General features: G+C 39.9%; 1 protein-coding gene across 3 annotated transcripts in view; it reads left to right on the top strand.

Moving 5' to 3' along the window:
* The window catches only part of DOCK2 (dedicator of cytokinesis 2), a 518,836-nt gene that overhangs the window by 77,551 nt on the left and 418,809 nt on the right, over window positions 1-22,476 (top strand). For all 3 annotated transcript variants that reach the window (XM_045027214.1, XM_045027215.1, XM_045027217.1), the window contains 7 exons: window positions 2,302-2,426; window positions 9,797-9,895; window positions 13,585-13,657; window positions 13,745-13,848; window positions 17,045-17,228; window positions 17,333-17,430; window positions 21,139-21,228. In XM_045027214.1, the coding sequence (XP_044883149.1) occupies window positions 2,302-2,426; window positions 9,797-9,895; window positions 13,585-13,657; window positions 13,745-13,848; window positions 17,045-17,228; window positions 17,333-17,430; window positions 21,139-21,228 (773 nt within the window). The remainder of the gene's footprint in view (window positions 1-2,301; window positions 2,427-9,796; window positions 9,896-13,584; window positions 13,658-13,744; window positions 13,849-17,044; window positions 17,229-17,332; window positions 17,431-21,138; window positions 21,229-22,476) is intronic.

The raw sequence follows: 22,476 nt of genomic DNA, 5'->3' as shown, positions 1-22,476 counted from the left end.
GGAAGACAAAGGAAGATCAGAGATGATGTTGGCCCACTGCTCAGTGGAGAAAGTGAGCTGGTGATAGAAGATGATAGGAAGACAGAGCTGTTAAATGCATACTTCGCTTCAGTCTTCTCACAAAAAGAACATGTGACTGGACGACTAGCGAAATTACTATAGACAATAAAGAGGAAGGGATGCAGATTGGGATAAATAAAGAACATTTAAGATCTTCTGACTAATTTGAATGAATTCAAGTTAGTGGGGCCTGATGCTATTCATCACAGAGTGCTGAAGGAATTAGTTGAAGAAATCTCTGAGCCTCTGGCAATAATATTTGCAAATTCATGGATGACAGGAGAGGTCTTGGAAGACAGGAGGAGGGCTAATGTAGTGCCCAGCTTCAAAAAGGAGGAGCAAGGGACCTATAGACCAGTCAGCCTGACCTCAGTACCTGGGAAGCTACTAAAGCAATGTATAAAACATTCAATTTGTGAATATCTAGAGGATGAAGGGGTGATCATTAGCAGCCAGCAAGGATATACTAAGAACAAATCCATGCCAAACCAGCTTGATTTCCTTCTTTGATAGGGTGACTGGTTTGGTGGATGGGGGGAAATGTGGAAATAATATACTTGGACTTGAGCAAAGCTTTTGACACAGCCTCACATGACATTCTGATAAGAAAGCTGGAGTAATGCGGCCGGTAGAACTATAATTAAGTAGATACATAATTGGTTAAACAACCACAAACAATGAATAACTATTAATGGAATGATATCTGGAAGGCGATCTCGAGTGGGGTTCCACAGGGATCTATTCTGGTCCAGTATTATTTTACATCTATATTAATGACCTGGATGTAGGAATAGAGAGCATATTGATCAAATTTTCACAGAAAGCGAGGGGGGTTGCCAACACTTTGGAGGACAGAGCTAAAATTCAAAGGGATCTGGATAGATTGGAGAACTGGGCTATAGATGACTAAATGAAATTTAAAAAAGGCTATACTTATGGAAAAAAAACCCCAAATGCACGAATACATAATGGGTGATAACTGGCTTGGCAGCAGCACTGCTGAGAAGGATCTGGGAGTTGTCATGGATCACAACCTCAACCTGAGTCAACCATGTGATGCTGTTGCAAAAAAGCAATGCAATTTTAGGTTGCATTAACAGGGGTATAGTATGCAAGTCATGGGAGGTAATAGTACCACTCTATTCCACTCTGGTTAGGCCTGAGCTAGAGTAGTGTGTCCAACTTTGGTCGCCAAAGGAAAGGATCCAGAGGCGAACAACAAACATGATCAAAAGGATGGAATGCAAGCCATATGAGCAAAGGCTGAAGGAACTGGGTATGTTTAGTTTGGGAAAGAGAAGATTAAGAGGTGATATGATAGGCATCTTCAAATACTTGAAAGGCTCCCCTAAAAAGATGGAGAAAAGTTGTTCTCACTTGCCACAGAGGGCAGGACAAGAGGCAATGGGTTCAAACTATATAACATAGAAGATTTAGATTAGATCTCAGGAAAACCTTCCTAATTGTAAGAACAATAGGACAACAGAACAGACTGCCTAAGGAGGTTGTGGAAGCTCCTTCACTGGAGGTTTTCAAAAGGCCATCTGTGTTGGACGGTTTAGACACAACAAATCCTGCAATCTTGGCATGGGGGTCGACTAGATGAGTCTTGCAGTCCCTTCTACACTATGGGTCTCATAAATTGCTTTCATGATCACTGTGTAGATAAGGAATTATTTACAGCTTTTATTAGTTGTTTGACTTTCATACTATGCTTTTGTTCCAGTTAAAATACCAGTATGTATGAAGTCAGGCTATTGAATGTTTATTTAAAGCCAAATTCTTGATTCAGATTATCCAGACTGGCATGTATGTGGCATTATGGTTTTGATGACATCTCAATTTTGTTCATAGGAGGAAAACAAAAAAAGCTATTTTATAAAGCTCCCATTTGGGGGAAAAATAGAAACTCATATCTTGCTAGTCAAATTGAGCAACAGCATCTTAACTTCACCTCACCAGAAGGTGTCACTGCAGTCTGTGAGTTAGACGAGTTCCCTTTTAGGAAACGCATTTTGTCTCATTTCACACCAGCCTATAAAATCTGATCAAATGAAAATATCAAAGCAGAACACTTTAAACTTTTCTTTAGAATGAACTTAACTTCATTTAATATAGTTCAGCATAGTGAGACGAGTATGTAAGTAATCATTATTACTTATAATAAACCCGCTTGGGTTTCCCTTTGATTTCGTAATATATTTTTATTCTGCTTTCTAACCTTTTGCATTTCTGTCATAGGGGATATAAGAAATGATATTTATGTTACACTGACTACGGGTGATTTTGATAAGTACAATAAAACAACCCAGAGAAATGTGGAAGTGATCATGTGTGTCTGTGATGAAGAAGGAAAAGTGATACCAGTAAGTTTTGTCTGTCTTTCCATTAGCATTAAACATGAAAATGTTAAACACATCTTAGAAGTAAGCCTTCCACTTCACATGAATTTTGAATAACATTGTAATGTAATATCCTGCAGTACATTTGTGTTCTATTTCTATGGAGTTGTTTTGTCATGCTGGAATTGTTATACTTAATAAAAGCCTTAAGTAATGCGCATAAACCCATAAAAAACACTTGCTGACCTTTTAGCTCTGGCTAGAGAGCAAACAGATGATTTGCTCTTATTGACTGTGACTCCACTTTTACTCTAGAGATTTCCTCATGGGGATTCCTGGAAGAGTAAAGTAATTGCTATGTTAAACTAAATGTTCCATCTGCATTATACAACAAGCCAATGCAGGAATGGGTCACGAAGACTGTATTCTTATCTCTTGGTGGGGGATAGTCAGCTTGAGTTAAGAAAGGTAGCAATGTGGACGAGTGTGTGTCTGTCTGTACATATGCAACATAAATATTTACAAGTTTTTTCATGGTGTCTGTTTTCCTTTTTTGTCTCAAGACATTAACAGCTGTCCTATATTTAGGAAGATTTTCTTCCACTTTGTTTTGGGCTTTATGCTATTCTTTTTGGAACTATGCTGTATTCAAATCCTAGTGAGGCAAATAGAAAGGAGCACAAACACTGCCAACTTAAGTGCAAGAGTGTAATAAGAAAAGCCAAAGAGGAGTTTGAAGAATGGCTAGCCAAAAATTCCAAAGGTAATAACAAAATGTTTTTTAAGTACATCAGAAGCAGGAAGCCTGCTAAACAACCAGTGGGGCCCCTTGACGATGAAAATACAAAAGGAGTGCTTAAAGATGATAAAGTCATTGCGGAGAAACTAAATGGATTCTTTGCTTCAGTCTTCACGGCTGAGGATGTTAGGGAGATTCCCAAACCTGAGCTGGCTTTTGTAGGTGACAAATCTGAGGAACTGTCACAGATTGAAGTATCACTAGAGGAGGTTTTGGAATTAATTGATAAACTCAACATTAACAAGTCACCGGGACCAGATGGCATTCACCCAAGAGTTCTGAAAGAACTCAAATGTGAAGTTGCGGAACTATTAACTAAGGTTTGTAACCTGTCCTTTAAATCGCCTTCGGTACCAAATGACTGGAAGTTAGCTAATGTAACGCCAATATTTAAAAAGGGCTCTAGGGGTGATCCCGGCAATTACAGACCGGTAAGTCTAACGTCGGTACCGGGCAAATTAGTTGAAACAATAGTAAAGAATAAAATTGTCAGACACATAGAAAAACATAAACTCTTGAGCAATAGTCAACATGGTTTCTGTAAAGGGAAATCGTGTCTTACTAATCTATTAGAGTTCTTTGAAGGGGTCAACAAACATGTGGACAAGGGGGATCCGGTGGACATAGTGTACTTAGATTTCCAGAAAGCCTTTGACAAGGTCCCTCACCAAAGGCTCTTACGTAAATTAAGCTGTCATGGGATAAAAGGAAAGGTCCTTTCATGGATTGAGAACTGGTTAAAGGACAGGGATCAAAGGGTAGGAATTAATGGTAAATTCTCAGAATGGAGAGGGGTAACTAGTGGTGTTCCCCAAGGGTCAGTCCTAGGACCATTCCTATTCAATTTATTCATAAATGATCTGGAGAAAGGGGTAAACAGTGAGGTGGCAAAGTTTGCAGATGATACTAAACTACTCAAGATAGTTAAGACCAAAGCAGATTGTGAAGAACTTCAAAAAGATCTCACAAAACTAAGTGATTGGGCAACAAAATGGCAAATGAAATTTAATGTGGATAAATGTAAAGTAATGCACATTGGAAAAAATAACCCCAACTATACATACAACATGATGGGGGCTAATTTAGCTACAACGAGTCAGGAAAAAGATCTTGGAGTTATCGTGGATAGTTCTCTGAAGATGTCCACGCAGTGTGCAGAGGCGGTCAAAAAAGCAAACAGGATGTTAGGAATCATTAAAAAGGGGATAGAGAATAAGACTGAGAATATATTATTGCCCTTATATAAATCCATGGTATGCCCACATCTCGAATACTGTGTACAGATGTGGTCTCCTCACCTCAAAAAAGATATTCTAGCACTAGAAAAGGTTCAGAAAAGAGCAACTAAAATGATTAGAGGTTTAGAGAGGGTCCCATATGAGGAAAGATTAAAGAGGCTAGGACTCTTCAGTTTGGAAAAGAGAAGACTAAGGGGGGACATGATAGAGGTATATAAAATCATGAGTGATGTTGAGAAAGTGGATAAGGAAAAGTTATTTACTTATTCCCATAATACAAGAACTAGGTGTCACCAAATTAAATTAATAGGCAGCAGGTTTAAAACAAATAAAAGGAAGTTCTTCTTCACGCAGCGCACAGTCAACTTGTGGAACTCCTTACCTGAGGAGGTTGTGAAGGCTAGGACTATAACAATGTTTAAAAGGGGACTGGATAAATTCATGGTGGCTAAGTCCATAAATGGCTATTAGCCAGGATGGGTAAGAATGGTGTCCCTAGCCTCTGTTCGTCAGAGGATGGAGATGGATGGCAGGAGAGAGATCACTTGATCATTGCCTGTTAGGTTCACTCCCTCAGGGGCACCTGGCATTGGCCACTGTCGGTAGACAGATACTGGGCTAGATGGACCTTTGGTCTGACCCGGTACGGCCTTTCTTATGTTCTTATGTTCAGAAGAGTGAAAGCAGTGACATTTCTTAAGAAAATGTAAATCTGGAGCAACTAACTGTGTCAAAAACCTTACACTGGCAGAATTGAGAATTTGGCCCACATTTATCAAACTTCACGTTAATGCATGTATGATGCAACAAATCTTCATGATGGGGCCAAACATCAAAATGTGAGCTCCAGCAGTGAGCATGTAACTTTGCACATGCAAAAACTCGTGTGCACATCAGTCATGTGAAAATGAAGAAGAAAAACACCCCAAAGAGCTTTGGATCTCTAAGTTCAAAGTTCTGTTGCCTGCATCTGCAAGTAACGATGTTAACTCATAAGTGCAAGTTTGGGGATGTGCAAGTGGAAGCTAGGTAGAAGTCCTTTTGGAAACCTGGCACTATTTTATGTCTTCACTTAATTTTCTTCAACAGTACCTATCCCAAAGTCTAGGCACCTCCTCATTATTACAGTACTTAATAAAATGAACATATTTAAATGTCCAGAAATAAAATAACATCGTAACTTAATTTTTCTATCCTACTCTATTCATGCACCTTATCCCTAATGACATGAGAAACAAAGCACATCACTGTGTCTATATTTGCAGCTTAAGTCAATTCAATTCAAGCACTATTTTTAGGCATAACTCCTTTAAACCTCTTAATTACACAAAAAATCTTATCTGTTCATTTAAGATAAACTTGAGAACACATGATATATATTGGGAAGCTAACTGGACTTCTGCTTTATCTAGATATAACAAAAGCAAAGCTGAATTAGAAATAGTCCACAATACAGAACACCAATCCACAATAAACACATTAAGTAGTATCAATTAATTTTCAGTGAGTTACAAGAAAGAATTGAAGCATCCATGATTTCATTCTTTAAATAGGGAAGTTATGGCTGAGTTTAGCTATCAAACTAGTTTAAATTGAAAAACTGACACTAGATTTATTTCTGCAAATGAGAGAAGGTTATTTTCTATAAGTAAATGTCACAGAATATATTGAAACAACTCATGTGAGAATGGTGCATTATAAAACACCCTTTGGGGTTATGTATTTCTACTAATTTAGATGGACCTACCTAGGCACATGCCTGTATTTCTCAGTAGAACCCAGAAATAAAGCCTTATTACTCCTCTTGAGGTATCAATATGATAACCTTCTTGTCACATGTTTAAAAGAATTACTTCATAAGGTATGAAGTGGTTAAGTTAGATGGTGTACTGCTATCTGATGTTTATAAATATCTGTCAGACAATACAATGTACAAGCTTAGCTTCAGTTGCTGCTACAGTCGAGAACAAGTCCTATGAATGTGTAATTTAGTGTGTATTTAATGTGCAAGTGTGAGGGATGCTCCATGAGTGACAGATGCTACATTTTTGATGGGTGGTGAGACCCACCCCAATTAGAAATAGAGGCAGAAGTGAGAGCTTGGCCTATTTGCCCTTCAGCACAGGGAACTAGCTACTCTACGTGCGCGATTCCTGGCTGTACTGTGTGTCTTTTCAGGCCATGAAATGGCCTCAGCCTAGAATTTAAAAACCCTTGTGATAAAATGAGTGGAGATGAGCATTGATCAAACCTGGGGTGATTTTTTTTTAAAAGGCAGATTGGGGTCTGAACTCTATAGTTTGTGCCAGTCTGTAGAAATAGCATAGATTGTGTGTGTGTGTGTGTGTGTGTGTGTGTGTGTGTTGGAGGGGAGAAAATGAGGGATAAAATCAATGAGCAACTTTGGAAAAGGTAAGGTTTAAAAAAATAGAGAATGTGAATTAAAATGTTGGAAGGGAAAGTTTTATGTTAGATAAATAGAACTAGAATAAGCAATTGTTAGACATATGGGGTGGGAAAGGAAGGTGAGACTAAAAATAGAAATAGAGACTTTAAAAACTGGGAAGAAAATGTTCAAATAGAGTTAAATATTGATATATTAAAAATAGCATCAAACTAACAAAAGACAGTAGACCGTCATTAATAATATGAACCAGGAAAAAAACAAGGCAGCAAGAGCTTGATGTATAGCAGGTGGCAAAAACTGGATGTAGAATTGGATCTTTTTTGGGGTGTCACATTTTCTTCCCCTCTTTGTAAATCATAAATGCGGTATGAACTCAAGGAGAACAGTGACTGCCTTTCTGTGGTTGCTGTGTACTAGGGTGGCAGATACTGCTTGAAAACTACATCCAATTAGCTGGAGCTGAACCTGTTGGAAAGGGGTAAAGCAGACTTGCAAGTGGCATAATGGTACCCTCAGGCAGACAGTGCTAGAGTTTGGAGCAGACAGATCCTGAGAGAAGGAGCCCTAACTACAGCCAAACAAGTGTAGAAGACTTAAGTTGGGGTAAAGTTACTGTAGAGGCACTAAAGCCTGCTGAGGCTTAGTCTGGAGTTCCATATAGGTAAATTTGGGAACACCTTTTTTGTTAATAAAGCAGTTGCCAAGAGAAGTGGCTCTATTTTTGGACTGAATGAGCACTCCCATTTGGAGTGGGGTGGGCATGCTGCTGTTGTGGGGTAGGGCCCACCCAGATCACAATGCATTTTGGGCATAACTTTGAGTGTAGAAATGAAACATGACAAATGTAAAAATACACCCTGAAATGAGATGTATTGGGGTAGGAGGGAATGTCCAGTAGGGGGCCTTATTGCCAGGGGCCTTATCCCCTGCTCCTAGTAGTGCCCCTAGAGGGAAGTCTCACTGAGGAAGACAATTGTCTGAGAATTCTGAGTTAATTCATAGAAGGGATTTTGGAGTCTACATTGGGAATGCCTTCTTGAACTGAAGTAATCGTGTCCAGCTGAGCCTACTTAGGCTCAGAACCTCAATAGGGGATGGGCTGCTTTTCAGAAAGGAGTGTTACATTCTAAATGCCAGGGCAGCGAGTTCTAGAGACAAATCCTCCCTAGTTGTATTTGTAGTTTTCTGGCCTCTTAGAGATGAAATAAAATAAACTGCCTAAAGGAAGTGTTCCTAGGCATTTCTCTAGGATTTTGTTGCTTGTTTTCTTGGAAAAGAGACCTGTGAAATTTGAAACCCCAGAAAAGAGAGGGCTTTGGCATCTTCGCTTTGCTTAGCCCTCCTAGTTTTTCTCTAGCTGCATAGACATCCAACTAAACCTCCTAGAAAACTGAAAAAAGCAAACACAAATTATCAGCTTCCCTTTCCCAGTCACAAACACCTACATCTTAGCCCCTTTATGGAGCAAGTTATTTATTGGGCACTGGCTGCATGCTAAAGGAAGTAAAATCTCCTGAGGTTGCCCGAGCCATCTCTACTCTGGCATATCCTGCTGTTGAAAGTTTTTTGTGCTTCAGGGTTGTTCAAGTGATTGTGTTTGTGGATGTCTGACCCTGGCCTACATTCTCATGTGAAATTTTTTAAATAAATGCCCTCTTGAGGCACAACATGACTATGTAGTGGTACTACACACTATTTCTACTCTAGCTTGTCAATATATGGTCTCCTCTTGAAGTCTTTGCATGTACAAAACTTGCATGGATTTCAAAGGGAGCCAGGTAAGGGGTGATAGAGCTGCATGCACTAGGTTGAAGACTACTTTTATTGTTCAACTTGGTTGCAGTACAAAAAATAAAATAAAGAAGAAACACACTGGAAAGCATTAAAAATACCTGAAGAGGAGGCATTTGATAATATTTTTTACACATAGGATGGTTGAAGTTTCTACACTTGAAGTAGATTATAATCTCCTTGGGCCAGAGACTTCCTTATGTGTTTCTACAATGCCTACCACAGTGGGTTGCTGGTCTGACTGGCGTCTTTAGGTGCTATCACAGTACAAATAATACAACTTTTTTTATTATTTGTGTAATGAACAGAATATCCTGTGCTCCTTTTTATGTGTGTCATTAAATGTAGCACTGTGGCCTCTAGCTGTAAACAATTTTTTTCTGTTGCACTTAAATTGGAAGATGCTTTTCCATTTAAATGAGATTGATCGTGTTCTTGGTTCTGTACAATGGGCCAAATTCACTTCTGGAATAAATAAGTTGAATTGCATTGATTGAGTATAGTGAACCCATGCTCATACCAATAATCAAGTTGACCTCTGAATACAGTTGTCAGTGTTGCACCTGCTAAAGATTTGTTAAAAGATTGGCACTAGCATGTATTTAGAGCTAAAAACCCTATAAAATGCATTGTGGATGTCTGAAGATTTAGAAATAATCAAAGTAAAATACCACCTGATCAATGCAAGCCCATCAGGGAACTTATTTTGTATGGATTTTTTTTTTAAAGAATCAGATTAATACATCAGTGTTACAAACAAATGATAAGACTGGTTATCTTTAGGGTCAGAAATTTTCGGAACATTTTATATTGATGGAGTGCTGCTAATATTGGATAATTGTATTAATTTCCGTGTAGTGTTTGACTTCTTTAGCAATCAGAATGTGAGGTGTGAGAGACAGGGTGGGAATGTGATCTGATGATCTGGTCATGACTTCTGCTTCTCTTCATGGCTCTGATTTCTAGAATGCTAGTATTTATTATAGTTAAAAAGCTTTAACTTCTAGTTCTTTGGATGAATTTTGTAAATCTGCTATGCTGAAAATATGTACCTTATTGGAGTGTTCTAAAGTAGGAGAGTTTTGCCTTTTACCCACAGCCCATGAATTATTTACACAAAATAACTAAGTTGAATTTTTTTCCTCTCTTTTTGTATAAGAATGCAATTTGTTTGGGAGCAGGGGACAAACCTGTAAGTGAATACAGATCAGTTCTCTACTATCAGGTCAAACAGCCACGCTGGATGGAAACATTAAAGGTATGACACAAACATTTTTCATTTATATTTTCCCCTTTAGTTGTCTGCTCCTATCTTTTCTCCTAAAAAAACGATTACAGTGCAACTCACATTTTTTGTAACAAATACCTTGAGGTCTTGAAATATAGTTGCATGTATGTCTTACATCAACTATCAGTTAGGGATACATGATAAGTAATGCTTAAAGTTTTAGTCTAGAAAACTGTTAGGATTTTTTGTTGTAGTGGCAAAACCAATGAGATCATCTTAGTTTATTTTATGTCCTGAATATGCCTTATTCAAAATGAAGTACACCATTAGCTGTACTGGTGTAAAACAGAGAAAGCAAGAAGCTTGAGTGATTAAACAAGTATAGTAAATAACCTCTTGTAAATTTTAGATTGTTATGGTCTTGGATGTCTGTTAGAGGAAAAACTAATAGACACTTATGTAATTAGTGTTTAATTGGAATAGTCTGGAAGGTTCTGAAGGCAATAATTACAAAACATGTCTCAAGGTTACTTGACAAGTCTACAGTCAATCCTGTTTTGGAAGAGTGCTATGGAAGATTGGCTAAATTATGTCAGTAATCTGTATAATAAGTCTGCGACTGCACTAACGTATGTAGTGAGAGTAGAAAGAGGAAGGTAGGTCATCTGCAGCTGTAAAACGTATGTGTAGTCTTGAAAGCACTGACAAATGTATTTTGACATCTTGTTTCCATTTTAAATTTTGGCAGTAACTTGAGCAGATTTTATGTTGATGGCCATTAGAAAATAGTTGTGCTTAACTTATTTGAAAGTTGGGGTTTCAAGTCAGATTAAGGTACTGTAAAATGCTGTGTTGTAGCTAGTGATTTTCAAAATAGTCTCATGTGATTTCAGGAGCCACCACTGTCTAAGCAATAAAGAGAGTCAAGGTGGGTAAAACTGGATCAACTTCTGTGGGTGAGAAAAGATCGACTGCCTGTCTTTCATCCACAGAAGTTGGTCCAGTGAAAGATATTACCTCACCCACCTTGTCCCGCTAATATCCTGGGACCAACACGTCTACTACTATACTGCAAATAGGAATAAATGCAAGATGGACATCAGAATTACCTGTCAGATCATGAGAATGTTTTATACTAATGGAGTGCTGCTAATATTGGATAATGTATTAATTTCCTTGTAGTGTTTGTGATTTCTTTAGCAATCAGATTGTGAGGTGTGAGAGAGTGGGTGGGAATGTGATCTGATGATCTGGTCATGACGCCCTGCTTCTCTTCATGGCTCTGATACTGACTTGCTTTGCAGCTTTGGGAAAGTCATTTAATATTTCTCTACTCCAGTTCATCCATTACCGAAGAGGTATAATTAGCTCCATAGGGCTTTATGATTTGATGTTAAAGGGCTTTGAGAGGTGTTATATAGATCCATATAATTAACAGTACAATTTCACTTTCCTTTTTCATTTTTGTTTTCTAGCACATGAACTGTTGTCAGTCCTATAACTGATGGCTTTAGACATACTCACATGCAAATTGGAAGTGGTCCTGATGAACATTTTCATCCTGGACTGTATAATAGGATCCCAGGCACCCAGAGCTCAGTCTATTCCTCCTGCTGCAGTCCTTTTTTACACCCTCCTCTATTCTGCTTGACTGTGGTGCCTCTGAGTTCATTAGGAATGCCAAGCAGATGATTTCAGGCCTAGCATCTCTTCTGCTTACTGAGGCCAGGCCTAGGCAAATGCATTTTGTGTATGCAAGGCTTTATAGGGCCAGCATACAGGTGGGGAAGAGTACCACTGATTTTTGCATGTGGTTATGACTGTCTCAAGTTTGGTCAAGTGCCCCCTCTTGCCCACTCCCCAGATGGCTGTGAGTAGTGCTGCCAACTTTCTAATTGCACAAAACTGAACACCCTAGCCTCGCCTATTGCCCGAGGCCCCGCCCCCCGCTCACTACATTCCCAGTCCCTCGGTGGCTCGCTCTCCCACACCCTCACTTACTTTCACTGGGTTGAGGCAGAGGGTTGGGGTGCAGGAGGGGTGGTGCCAGAAATGAGGGGTTCAGTGTGTGTGTGGGGGGTCTGGTCTGGGGAAGGGAGTTGGGGTCCAGAAGGGGGTGCGGGCTCTGGCTGGGGGTGTGGGCTCTGGGGTGGGGTTGGGGATGAGGGGTTCAGGGTATGGGAGGGGGCTCTGGGTAGGGGCATGGGCTTACCTTGGATGGCTCCCAGTCAGTGGTGCAGTGGGGCTAAGGCAGGCTCCCTGCCTGTCCTGGCAGCACACTGTGTTCTGGAAGGGGCCAGCAGGTCCAGCTCCTAAGTGGGGGGCCAGATGGCTCTGAGCATTGCTCTTGCCTGCCGGCCCTGCCCCTCAGCTCCCACTGGCTGTGGTTCCTGGCCAATGGGAGTGTGGAGCTGGTGCTCGGGGTGGGGACAGCACGCAGAGCCCAATGGCCTCTCTGCCTAGGAGCTGGACCTCCTGGCTGTTCCAGGGTGCAGCATGGTGCCAGGACAGGTAGGGACTAGCCTGCCTTAGACCCGCAGCACCGCCAACTAGACTTTTAACGGCCCGGTTGGTAGTGCTGACCGGAGCCGCCAGGATCCCTTTTTACTGGGTGTTCCGGTCGAAAACCAGACACCTGGCAACCCTACCTGCGAGGAGCCCCACTTCATTGGGCCCCATCTGCTTTAATCCTCCAGAGTTGAACAGAATACAGGCACTGCCTCTTGTTGGGATCCCTCAACATACTCACAGGGCGATGATCCTCCATTCAGCACACTCTTCTGAAAGCTGAGATTTTGTGATCCAGCTGCCTACCCCCCGTTACCAGTGTTAACTGTTCAGACTCTCCTATAGCTTAAAGACTCCCTCTTGGAGAACTTCTGCCATCTGGGTGCTCTGCATCCACAGGTTAACTCTTAAAGGGCATATGTGTAACACCCAATGCACAGACTGACTTTCACAGGATTCTAAACCACCATTGCTCTTAATCACAAGAAATACACAGATCTATACAAAAATAAGTCTATATACATTTCCCTGCCTTAGTTTCCTCACCTGTCCAGAGCATGATTCGGGTCAGAGTCCTCTGGGTATGTCCAGGGTGCTTCTGCTTCAACACCATGGTTTGTTGTTATAGACAGTCGTGGAGCCTTTCACATGCATGCATGCACTCTCTCTCTCTCTCCCCCCTGCCTCCAGGTCAGCTTGCTTTGACCTACATTGGTCCTAAGCAGAGTTTCCCCTGCTATGAAAGCATGCCTGTCTCTTCCCCTCTCTCCTGCCCAAAACTTTGTGTGTTTCCAACTCCCTCAAGTTGATATGTCCCATCATCAACTCCTGGCTCCTTTGTCCTGCTGCTAGTAATTTTCCACTCTTCAAACCCAAGCCTACTTACATGCAGACTGGAGGAAGTGGCTTCTCCCAGCTCTAGACATCCTCCTCTTTAGCATATATACTGAGCAATCAGAGTACAGTCATTAAAGGTAACTATTCTCCATCATCCCTAGTCTGGAAGAGATGTGCTTACATGCCTGTCAGCAGTATACAGTGGCATTCCTTGATGCAGCAATTTTCAGTAAGAACAACTTCACAATATCAACCAGAATTAGTAAACTTCCCAGATTTCATGAGTAGCTAAACCCAGCAATTAAAGGAATGGTGGATATTCATTTCAAAGTAGACCAGTTTCATTATGTGTTATAACTTCTGATTTATAAAAGGTGGCAGTCCCCATTGAAGACATGCAAAGAATACATCTGCGTTTCATGTTCAGACATAGGTCATCTCAAGAGTGTAAGTACAGAATTTTTATTATTTTTGTTTGCAATCAAGGTTGCCGATCCTTTTAAAAAAATAACACATAATTTTTGTACTTTGTAGCTAAAGACAAAGGAGAAAAGAATTTTGCAATGGCCTATGTAAAGCTAATGAAGGAGGATGGTACAACTCTTCAAGATGGCTCCCATGAGTTGGTAGTAATAAAGGTATAGTAATGAAGGTTGTTGCATAGAAGGAATCGTTTTTTTCACTGACTTTTTTACTGTTCAGTCTTCTAAAATATTCCCAATTTTCTATGGTCTTCCTCTCATTATCCTATTAAAGACTTAAATTATGTGGTCCTTCCTCTGAATGGATAAGACTGGATGCATCTTTTTCTAGAGCCAGTTAAGATGACTCCAAACATTTGCTATAGGTAGGAATCATTGTAGAGTACACAGGACAGTTGTTGTTCCCACATTTTAACCTTTGTTGCCCTGCTTAAAGTCTACTTTGTCCCTGCTTCTAGAAGCTTGGGACAAAACTCAAGACCTGGACTTAAACCATCATTAGAGCATGGAATAAAATTCAGTTAAACACTGATTCAGTTAATTTCTCCATGATCTCTTCTGCCTTGTGAATAACCTGTGAACAGCTTGTGACTTTCTTGTATTTGTGAGGGGTTGGTTGGTTTATAATAACAATAAATACTACTTAGCTGTGGGTTGTATATGAACAGTCAGTTGCAGGGTTTTGGATACTGGACATTTGAACAGTGCTGGTTTGTTCTGGTTGGCATGGTTGACCTTTTTCCCCCCTGGTTGGATGCATGATATTAAACTTGGGTTTCCCATGCAGCTACTGAAGACTGGGAACTGGAAATGAATTTCCTGGAAATATAATCAATCCTGTACTTAATTAGCTGTTTCCAAATGTGTTTGGTCCAGTAAACTAGTTTTCTGTAATATTCATGGCAAGCTAAAACAGAGGCATGCACACAACTAAAGCAAATTGTTTATACATTCCAGTGGAGATTAATGTATTTTTTTAGATATTTGCCAACCTCTTGTTGGTGCTAAAACTGATAAATATTGAGGCCAGAAGGGACCATTATGATCATCCAGTCTTGATTGATTGTATAATGCAACCCATAAAATTTCAGCAAGTGATTCCTGCATCATGCCCATAACTTCTGGTTAAGCAAGAGCATATATATTAGAAATGTTAAACTGAGTTGGCACATTATATTTGTGGTAGAAGATAGACAGATAATTTCTGACAGAGAAATGCTACTTCTAGAATTCAAACACAGAAACACCAACGCTAAGCATTTAATAACATGAGTCAGGATCCTAGAAATGGAGAGGCTTTAAACTCAAGAGGTTTTAAAGACCTTTTAAAGTTCTTAGATATGCTGTTTTTTTTTTCTTTTCTTGCTTTCTGATGTTCAGTCCTTTGGTGTGAACTTGAATCATGTTTTCAAGCTTTTCTCTGAGGGTTAGAAACTTTTTATTCAAAATGGAAGCTGAGACTCTCATGGAATCTTTTTTTTTTTTAACCTAATTGTGAAACTGATAAAATTGAGGAAGCAGGCAACACTTGCCAATGTTCTAGTACATCTTCAACTTCAGAAGTGACCTTTCCGCCCTCAATATATCTTGATAATTTGCATGTTTTTTCTGTGCTTTGCTTGACTGCAGCTAGAGAATGGACATCTCCTCGTGGGATGGAAACCCATGGTTTTTTTAATGCATTTGAGTGAGAACCTGAGTGTAGGCACCAAGCCTCTCTCTACATCTTGTCAGACTGGGAAGCATCCCTGACACCTCTTAGGGATGCATTAGCATAAATTATCTCAAGAATTATATAAAACCATAAAAACTGACACCATAGGTCTGTTTGCACACAGCCCTTCTTTCATAAGCCAAACCTTATGGAGCTATGGTAAATGTCAAAGAATAAGTCTCCTGAATCTAGAAATCTTGTGCTGAGTAAATTTCAGGTCAGCGAACTCTCCTCCACATCTGCTACACTTGCTCTGCAGGCCTGGCAGTTGTGCCTTCTTATATGTCTGGAAATTCAGCTTCAAACCTGAACAGTCATGAAATTTGAATAGTTGCAACAGTATTAGATACATATTGTGAACTCATGGATGTATTATATGGTGCAAGTAGCCATTCCAAGAGCTGTAATTAAGTATATTCTATTTTCCTTCCCTAGTACCTACCATTTCATAATCTGACTAAAGTGTTTTTTTTTTGTGTTTTTGTTTTTTCATTTTAATAGGCTTCTTTTGCTAGAAGCTTGTGTTGGAGAGACTGTTTTCAATTCCAGTCTTAATTGTCAACTGAGTACAGTTTTCCCTAATTTCTCATTTCTGAATAGTTACAATGCAATCAAGTTGGATTTTATGATGGACTGCATTCGGTCTGTCATAGTATATGTCCGCCCTACTCAATATTCAAGTGCATACAATTATTGAGAGGACATCTAAAATAATTTTAAAGAATACAGATTTACTTTGCCTTATACAAAATTGTCATTTTCTTTGGCTCATCACTATTCACAGCCTCTCTTACAAGGCCAAACACCACAATTCTGTTTTGATTGCCTCTCTATGGAATGTCTTCAAATCAGAAGAAATAATGTCCCATTTTACATCTTGCCAATTATTCCTGAATAACGTATCTAAGATAGGGCCTTTCCCCTCCATCCAGACAGTCCAGGTCACCCTCCTGTTAGATCTCAATTATATCATCTTCTGTGACATTGAAAAATGCAGTCTCGACCCCCCCCCCGCCTCCACCCCTTTATATCCATTCAAAATGGTGCTTCAAAGAAAAATTTCCAGGATTCTTGCTTTGATCATGTCATCCTCTTTGCATCCTTTCACTGTCCTCTTCTCCATTTCATCAAACGCAAACTACTTTGCCACTTTCAAGGCCCTTCATGTCCTATCCCCACTTTACTTGTCTGTCATATGCTATTGAGAAGTCAACTCCAGCCTGCATTCTACCACTGATACCAGGCAGGATCGTCCACTTATTACATTTACAAACAATCACCTTTCCAATTTCTGCCAGGCTGCCTTTTGCATAGGGGAAGGAGCACCCTTTGAGCACCCTCAAAGTCATCCCTCCTTAAAACTTTTCCTGTGGTGCCTAGAAAAAAAATCTTGACAGTGGTGAGATTGCTGGTGTGCTGAGACTACAGCTTTCTTGCTGACCAGCATTGTTTGTGTTTACTTGCGCTCCCCCTGTCTGTGTATTCACCTGTTTTCTCTTACCTATCCTTACTTTGTAAACTATTTTGGGGGCAGGGACCCTCTTTTTGTTATATTTGTGCAGTGCCTAATGCTCGTCCATGGCTGTGATTCCTATGCATTCCTGCAGTACAAATAATACATAACTAATATCTTTTCAGGGTGATAGTAAGAAAATGGAGGATGCCGGTGCTTATTTGACTCTACCTTCCTGTCGCCAACATGTGGAGAATAAAGGATTGACCTTAAGCCGAAGTGCTAGCAGTGTAGGAGGACTCTCAGTAAGCGCACGGGATGCCTTTTCTATTTCAACTCTGGTTTGTTCAACAAAGCTAACTCAAAATGGTACGCAGTTCAGATTCTTGTGTAAGCATTTGAAAAAAGGCTATTACACATTCTTAAAGCTTTTTAACATCCATGTGAGTTATCGTCTCTGCAATTTATTTCAGTGGGTTTACTGGGTCTTTTGAAGTGGCGCATGAAACCAGAACTGCTGCAGGAAAATTTAGAAAAACTGAAGATTGTGGATGGGGAGGAAGTTGTGAAGGTACCTCCTTTTCAGTGTTACGTTGTTACACAGCTGCTGTTCTGGTGCTGTTGGAGCTCTGTACATAGTAGACTGCTGGGTTCCTCTCCCCTTTAATAATGATTTTGTGAGCCTGCTGCTTCTCTTTTGACAGAGGATAGAACATTTAGGCTTCTGTCAGGCTGTTGTTCATGGCATTCAACAGTCGTCTGATAGAGGGGATTGGATCGTCATATCGTTGGTTTTTCATGACATTGATTATTTTTTTCCATTTAGTAGAGTTAGGTATGCCATTGTTATTCCAGAACCTAGTCTTCCTCTGCACAATGGACAAAATACACCATTCCAATGATTTAGGAAGAGGTGATTCTGCAGAGCTCAGCTGCTCATCACTCTTTCCTTAAATGAGAGAGAATTTTCTCTGTTCACATAAAATCATTATAATGACAAAGTTTTGTCATTAATTGTACAAGATGCTCACATGAAACAATTTCCAATACATCTTAACACCAATCTTGGTGAAAGCAAAATACAGTTTGAACACTTATAAGGATTAAACTAGTGGGACAGGTAAGGATAATTTTAAAATAGATATTAGATACAATATGGATGGAGAAAATCATGTAGTCACTATAGGATGGTAACTTAGGATTTCATTACTATTATGAGTAAGAGTCCTTATATTAGATAGTTTAATGTCAGAAATTCCTATGCTGACGTCACACATTGTTGCTTGCTGGGCCACGTTTGAACAAGTGTGCAGAGTACAATAAATTTTAGGATGCTATTTGTGTTAGGCTAATTTTTTTTACTTACTAGCAGATATGGACATATAGCCGAAGGTATTTGACCTCTTTCAGCCATACATATAAAATTCATTTGACCATATTTGCAAATTTGAAATGCACATGTAGAAAAAAATCTAAGTAACAACATAACAAACGGTTAGCCTAGATGAGAGTAGATTAGATGTTGTAATACCGAAAGAGCTATTGGATAAAGCTGAGGCCCTCTACATTAACAAATGCAAGTAAACACATTTACTTTAAATATCAGTTGTTTATTGCTACATGTAAAGACTATTTGCAAGGCTGCAGAAGTAGCTAAATCTGGCAGATACAAATCCTCAAGAGAAATGACTTCTGCCACTTCCCATTCCTCCTCCTAAAGGTGCCTGCCTCCAATTTTTATTTTAGTGTTTTTCTGGAAGGTAGAAAGATGGCTTAATCTTGGTCTTTCTCCTTGTCAAATTTTATTCCCCATATGTGTATCTACATCTATCTAGCTATATATCACTAACAGAGGTAGTAATACTGTCCTGTAATCCAATAGGTATAGCTCATTTTCTGTCTACTTGAAGCTTCACACAGTTGTCTTCTGGGACACCCACCTTGATTAAGGGAATATTGCTCAGCTAACTCAGAGTCCCAGGAATATTCCAAACATAGTATTATTCTAACACTTGTAGATCCTTAATTCAACATCTTACTGCTTCCACATGCCTTAGCCAAGGTGAACATGTTATTGTTGCTAGTTTGTGGTGCCATGTCTCTTCCCGCTGCACTTTGTATGTGTTCAAATCATTGGGAAAATAGCTAAAAGCACCATTTCCCCCCCTGGCATTGGAATTTTACTTTGCACCTTTAGTTTACTCTTTAGGAAGCTATAAAACTGACATACTATGCAAAATAGGTGACAAGGGCTGGGTTCCATAAATATTATCTCTGGTTGTGTGATCCAGGGAACTACAGACTCGTTAGTCTGATCTCTATATATGCCAGCCTTTAGAACAAATTGTGAAGGAAAGAATAATTAGACCTAAATAGGAGATAATGCAACATGGTTTTACCAGAGGTAGGCTGTCAGACTAACCTGACACCTTTCTTTGATAACTGATTCTTTAGACAAGAGAAGTGTGGTAGATCTAATCTATATGGACTTTAGTAAAGCACTTGATAAATGATAATGAAAGCCCATTTAACAGATTCCAGACTGCTATCTTCAACACAACACAGAATTCTTGAATCTTACAGTAACTGTTGAGAATACATGTTGTTTTTAATCCAAGAAATAACAAACATTTGCTTTCAGATTAGTTTTTTTTTAACTTTTTCCTTTCTGCCCTCTCTAAAATACTAATGAAAACCTTTCCTGATCTTTAAAGTTTTAAAAGAGGTATAATCTTAAATGCATAAACCAGCCTCTAATTATAAGGGTTAGTAAGGTACTTCCTTGTCTAGGCAGGAAACTCCATAATTGTCCACTAAAGAGTTTCTGCCCCTTTCTCCAAAGCACCTAGTGTCAGCTACTGTCAGATGATGATGATGAGTACAGATGGGTTTCTGGCCTGATCCATTATGCTTTCTTATTTTCAAGTGGGGTTAAAGATTTATCCATCTGGGAATTTTCTTTGTGCAGAGAATACAGAATTGGGACATTAGCGACAAAGTGGTGCTTTTCACAAGTATTCTGACACACTCAACTATACATCAGAGCTAAATTTTAATTTTGGACTTGTCATAGACAGGTGATTAAAAACGATGGAAGAGAATAATAGTAAACATTGCTCAAATATAGCTGGTAAAGGAATATTTGCTCAGTTTGTGCTTTCTGCTGCTGTCAACAGGTATACATGAGAATAAGCATTTTTTTTTATAGCTGGGTTATATATGTTGGTTTTTTTTTTAAATGGGAATATATTATTAATGCCCTGCCTTCTTATAACAAATGCAAGGTAGGTAAGAATTTGTGAAAAACTAATGAACAATGTTAATAGTTAATGAAGACATAAAGAGAAGGCACCCAAATTAGGAGTCATGTAATTTAAATCAACCTTACCTTTTAAGTCTAAAAGCAACTAATGCTATAGTAGCTACCTCTGTTCTATGGGGAGGGGGTGAAAAGTGCAGTACCCACTAGGGACTGAGGACAAAACCAATTCAAATCAACAGTGGTCTCACTATTGACTATAATGGGCTCAGGCTCAGGCTCGGAGCAGGGATCAGCAACCTTTGGCACGCGGCCCATCAGGGAAAGCCGCTGGTGGACCGGGACAGTTTGTTTACCTGCAGCGTCTGCAGGTTCGGCTGATCGTAGCTCCCACTGGCTGCGGTTTGCTGTTCCAGGCCAACAGGGGCTGCGGGAAGCAGCATGGGCCGAGGAATGTGCTGGCCACCACTTCCCACAGCCCCCATTGGCCTGGAACAGCGAACCACAGCCAGTGGGAGCTGCGATTGGCTGAACCTGTGGATGCTGCAGGTAAACAAACCATCCCAGCCTGCCAGCGGCTTTCCCTGATGGGCTGCATGCCAAAGGTTGCTGATCCCTGCTCTAGAGGGATAAACATCTTTGGTGCTGTTACCTTTTCAGGATGAAAAGAGCAAATATTGATCTATATCACTCAAAAAGACAGGAATTGTTTTAATTATATACAAACTACAGATAGTGATAGTTTAAAGCGTCATAGCATTGATAAAAAACCTAAGTGTATATTATGGACTAACCGATCGGAATCTTCAGGGACATAGTCAAATTCCAGCAACTAAAGTCTATATCCTCTGAGGTGCATAAAAAATCCCCAAATAACAAAAAAACCCACGCAATTTTCCCAGGGGCCTCCAAAAATCCATCTAGAGGAAACAAAGTTCCATTATCTGCAAAATGAGTTCTGAATGTGATTTTTCCAGGTTATTTTAATTATTTTGTCTTGTTTCATTTTCCATCATATAGTTTCTCCAAGACACTTTGGATGCCCTGTTTAACATCATGATGGAACATTCCCATAGTGATGAATATGACATTCTAGTCTTTGATGCCCTGGTAAGAATCATCATAGAAAAAAAAAAAAGACTACATTGCAAATAGAAAAATGAGCAAATGGACTTGAAATGTACTGAAGACACTACACTACTAAAGTATCATAAGAGACTCCATAGTGTGTATATATACACACACCGCAAGGAATTAGTGTTAAAATAACATAAAACTAGTTGATTAAATGTTGCCTTTGAAGGTGTCACGCTATGTGGAGTGGCTTAGGACCATAAGTGCCAACCTCAGAGCAGACTGTAAAAAAAGGAGAGCAGACACCCCAAACTGGTGATATGTTCTATAATCCTGTAACAAATCTGATCTCTGAAAGCACTATAAACAGTCTTACCATGGAGGCACAGGCAGTCCCCTTGGGTATTCCACTCTATCTTGCCACTCAGGCAAACTAGACTAAGAGATAAATGGTCACTTACACCAAAGGTCACAAAATATTCAGGTTGCTCCCAGTCTTAATAGACCAGTCACTTTCCTCAGATGAATTTATACCTCAGATCTCTCACCAAAGACAACACTGGTAGTCAGACTTATAGTAAACTAAGGCCTTGGCTACACTTGCAAATTTGCAGCGCTGCAGCAGGTTGTGAAAACACACCCTCTCCAGCGCTGCAAATTGCGGCGCTGCAAAGCGCCAGTGTGGTCAAAGTCCCAGCGCTGTACGTTATTCCCCACAGGGAGGTGGAGTACGGACAGCGCTGGGAGAGCTCTCTCCCAGCGCTGGCGCTTTGACTACACTTAGTGCTTCAAAGCGCTGCCGCGGCAGCGCTTTGAAGTGCAAGTGTAGCCATAGCCTAAGAATTTATTGACTAGGAAATTTATTTACAGGTAAAAGCAGGCAGTCTGTGGTTCCAAAAGGTGACAGATGTCTACATCTGTCAATTCAAAATGTCTTTCAGGGCAAACCCAGAGTAACCATGGGGATCTCTGCTTCAGTTTAGTGTCTGACCCTGTCTGAGCCCAAGCATCAAAAAAAGAAGAAATGTTTTCTGTTCTATTTCCTCCCACCAGCATTCAAGCTGATGGTAGGGGCTTTCTTGCAGTAACACATGTTTGTGGGTCAGAGAGAGCCATTAACTAAGTCTTTGTATTGTGATGTTCCACAATGGCCTACTTAGTTCTGATAGTCCTTCTTGATGGGCAGTGGACCACTCCTTCTGATTGGGTTCACAGGGTCAAAGAAAGCACTTCTACAGTTACAAAATAAAACTTACATACTACCTTATAGCTTGGGATACAGAC

Source organism: Mauremys mutica, chromosome 8 (assembly GCF_020497125.1).
Source record: "Mauremys mutica isolate MM-2020 ecotype Southern chromosome 8, ASM2049712v1, whole genome shotgun sequence".
Classification (NCBI taxonomy): domain Eukaryota; kingdom Metazoa; phylum Chordata; order Testudines; family Geoemydidae; genus Mauremys; species Mauremys mutica.
This window is presented reverse-complemented; position numbering and strand designations above follow the sequence as displayed.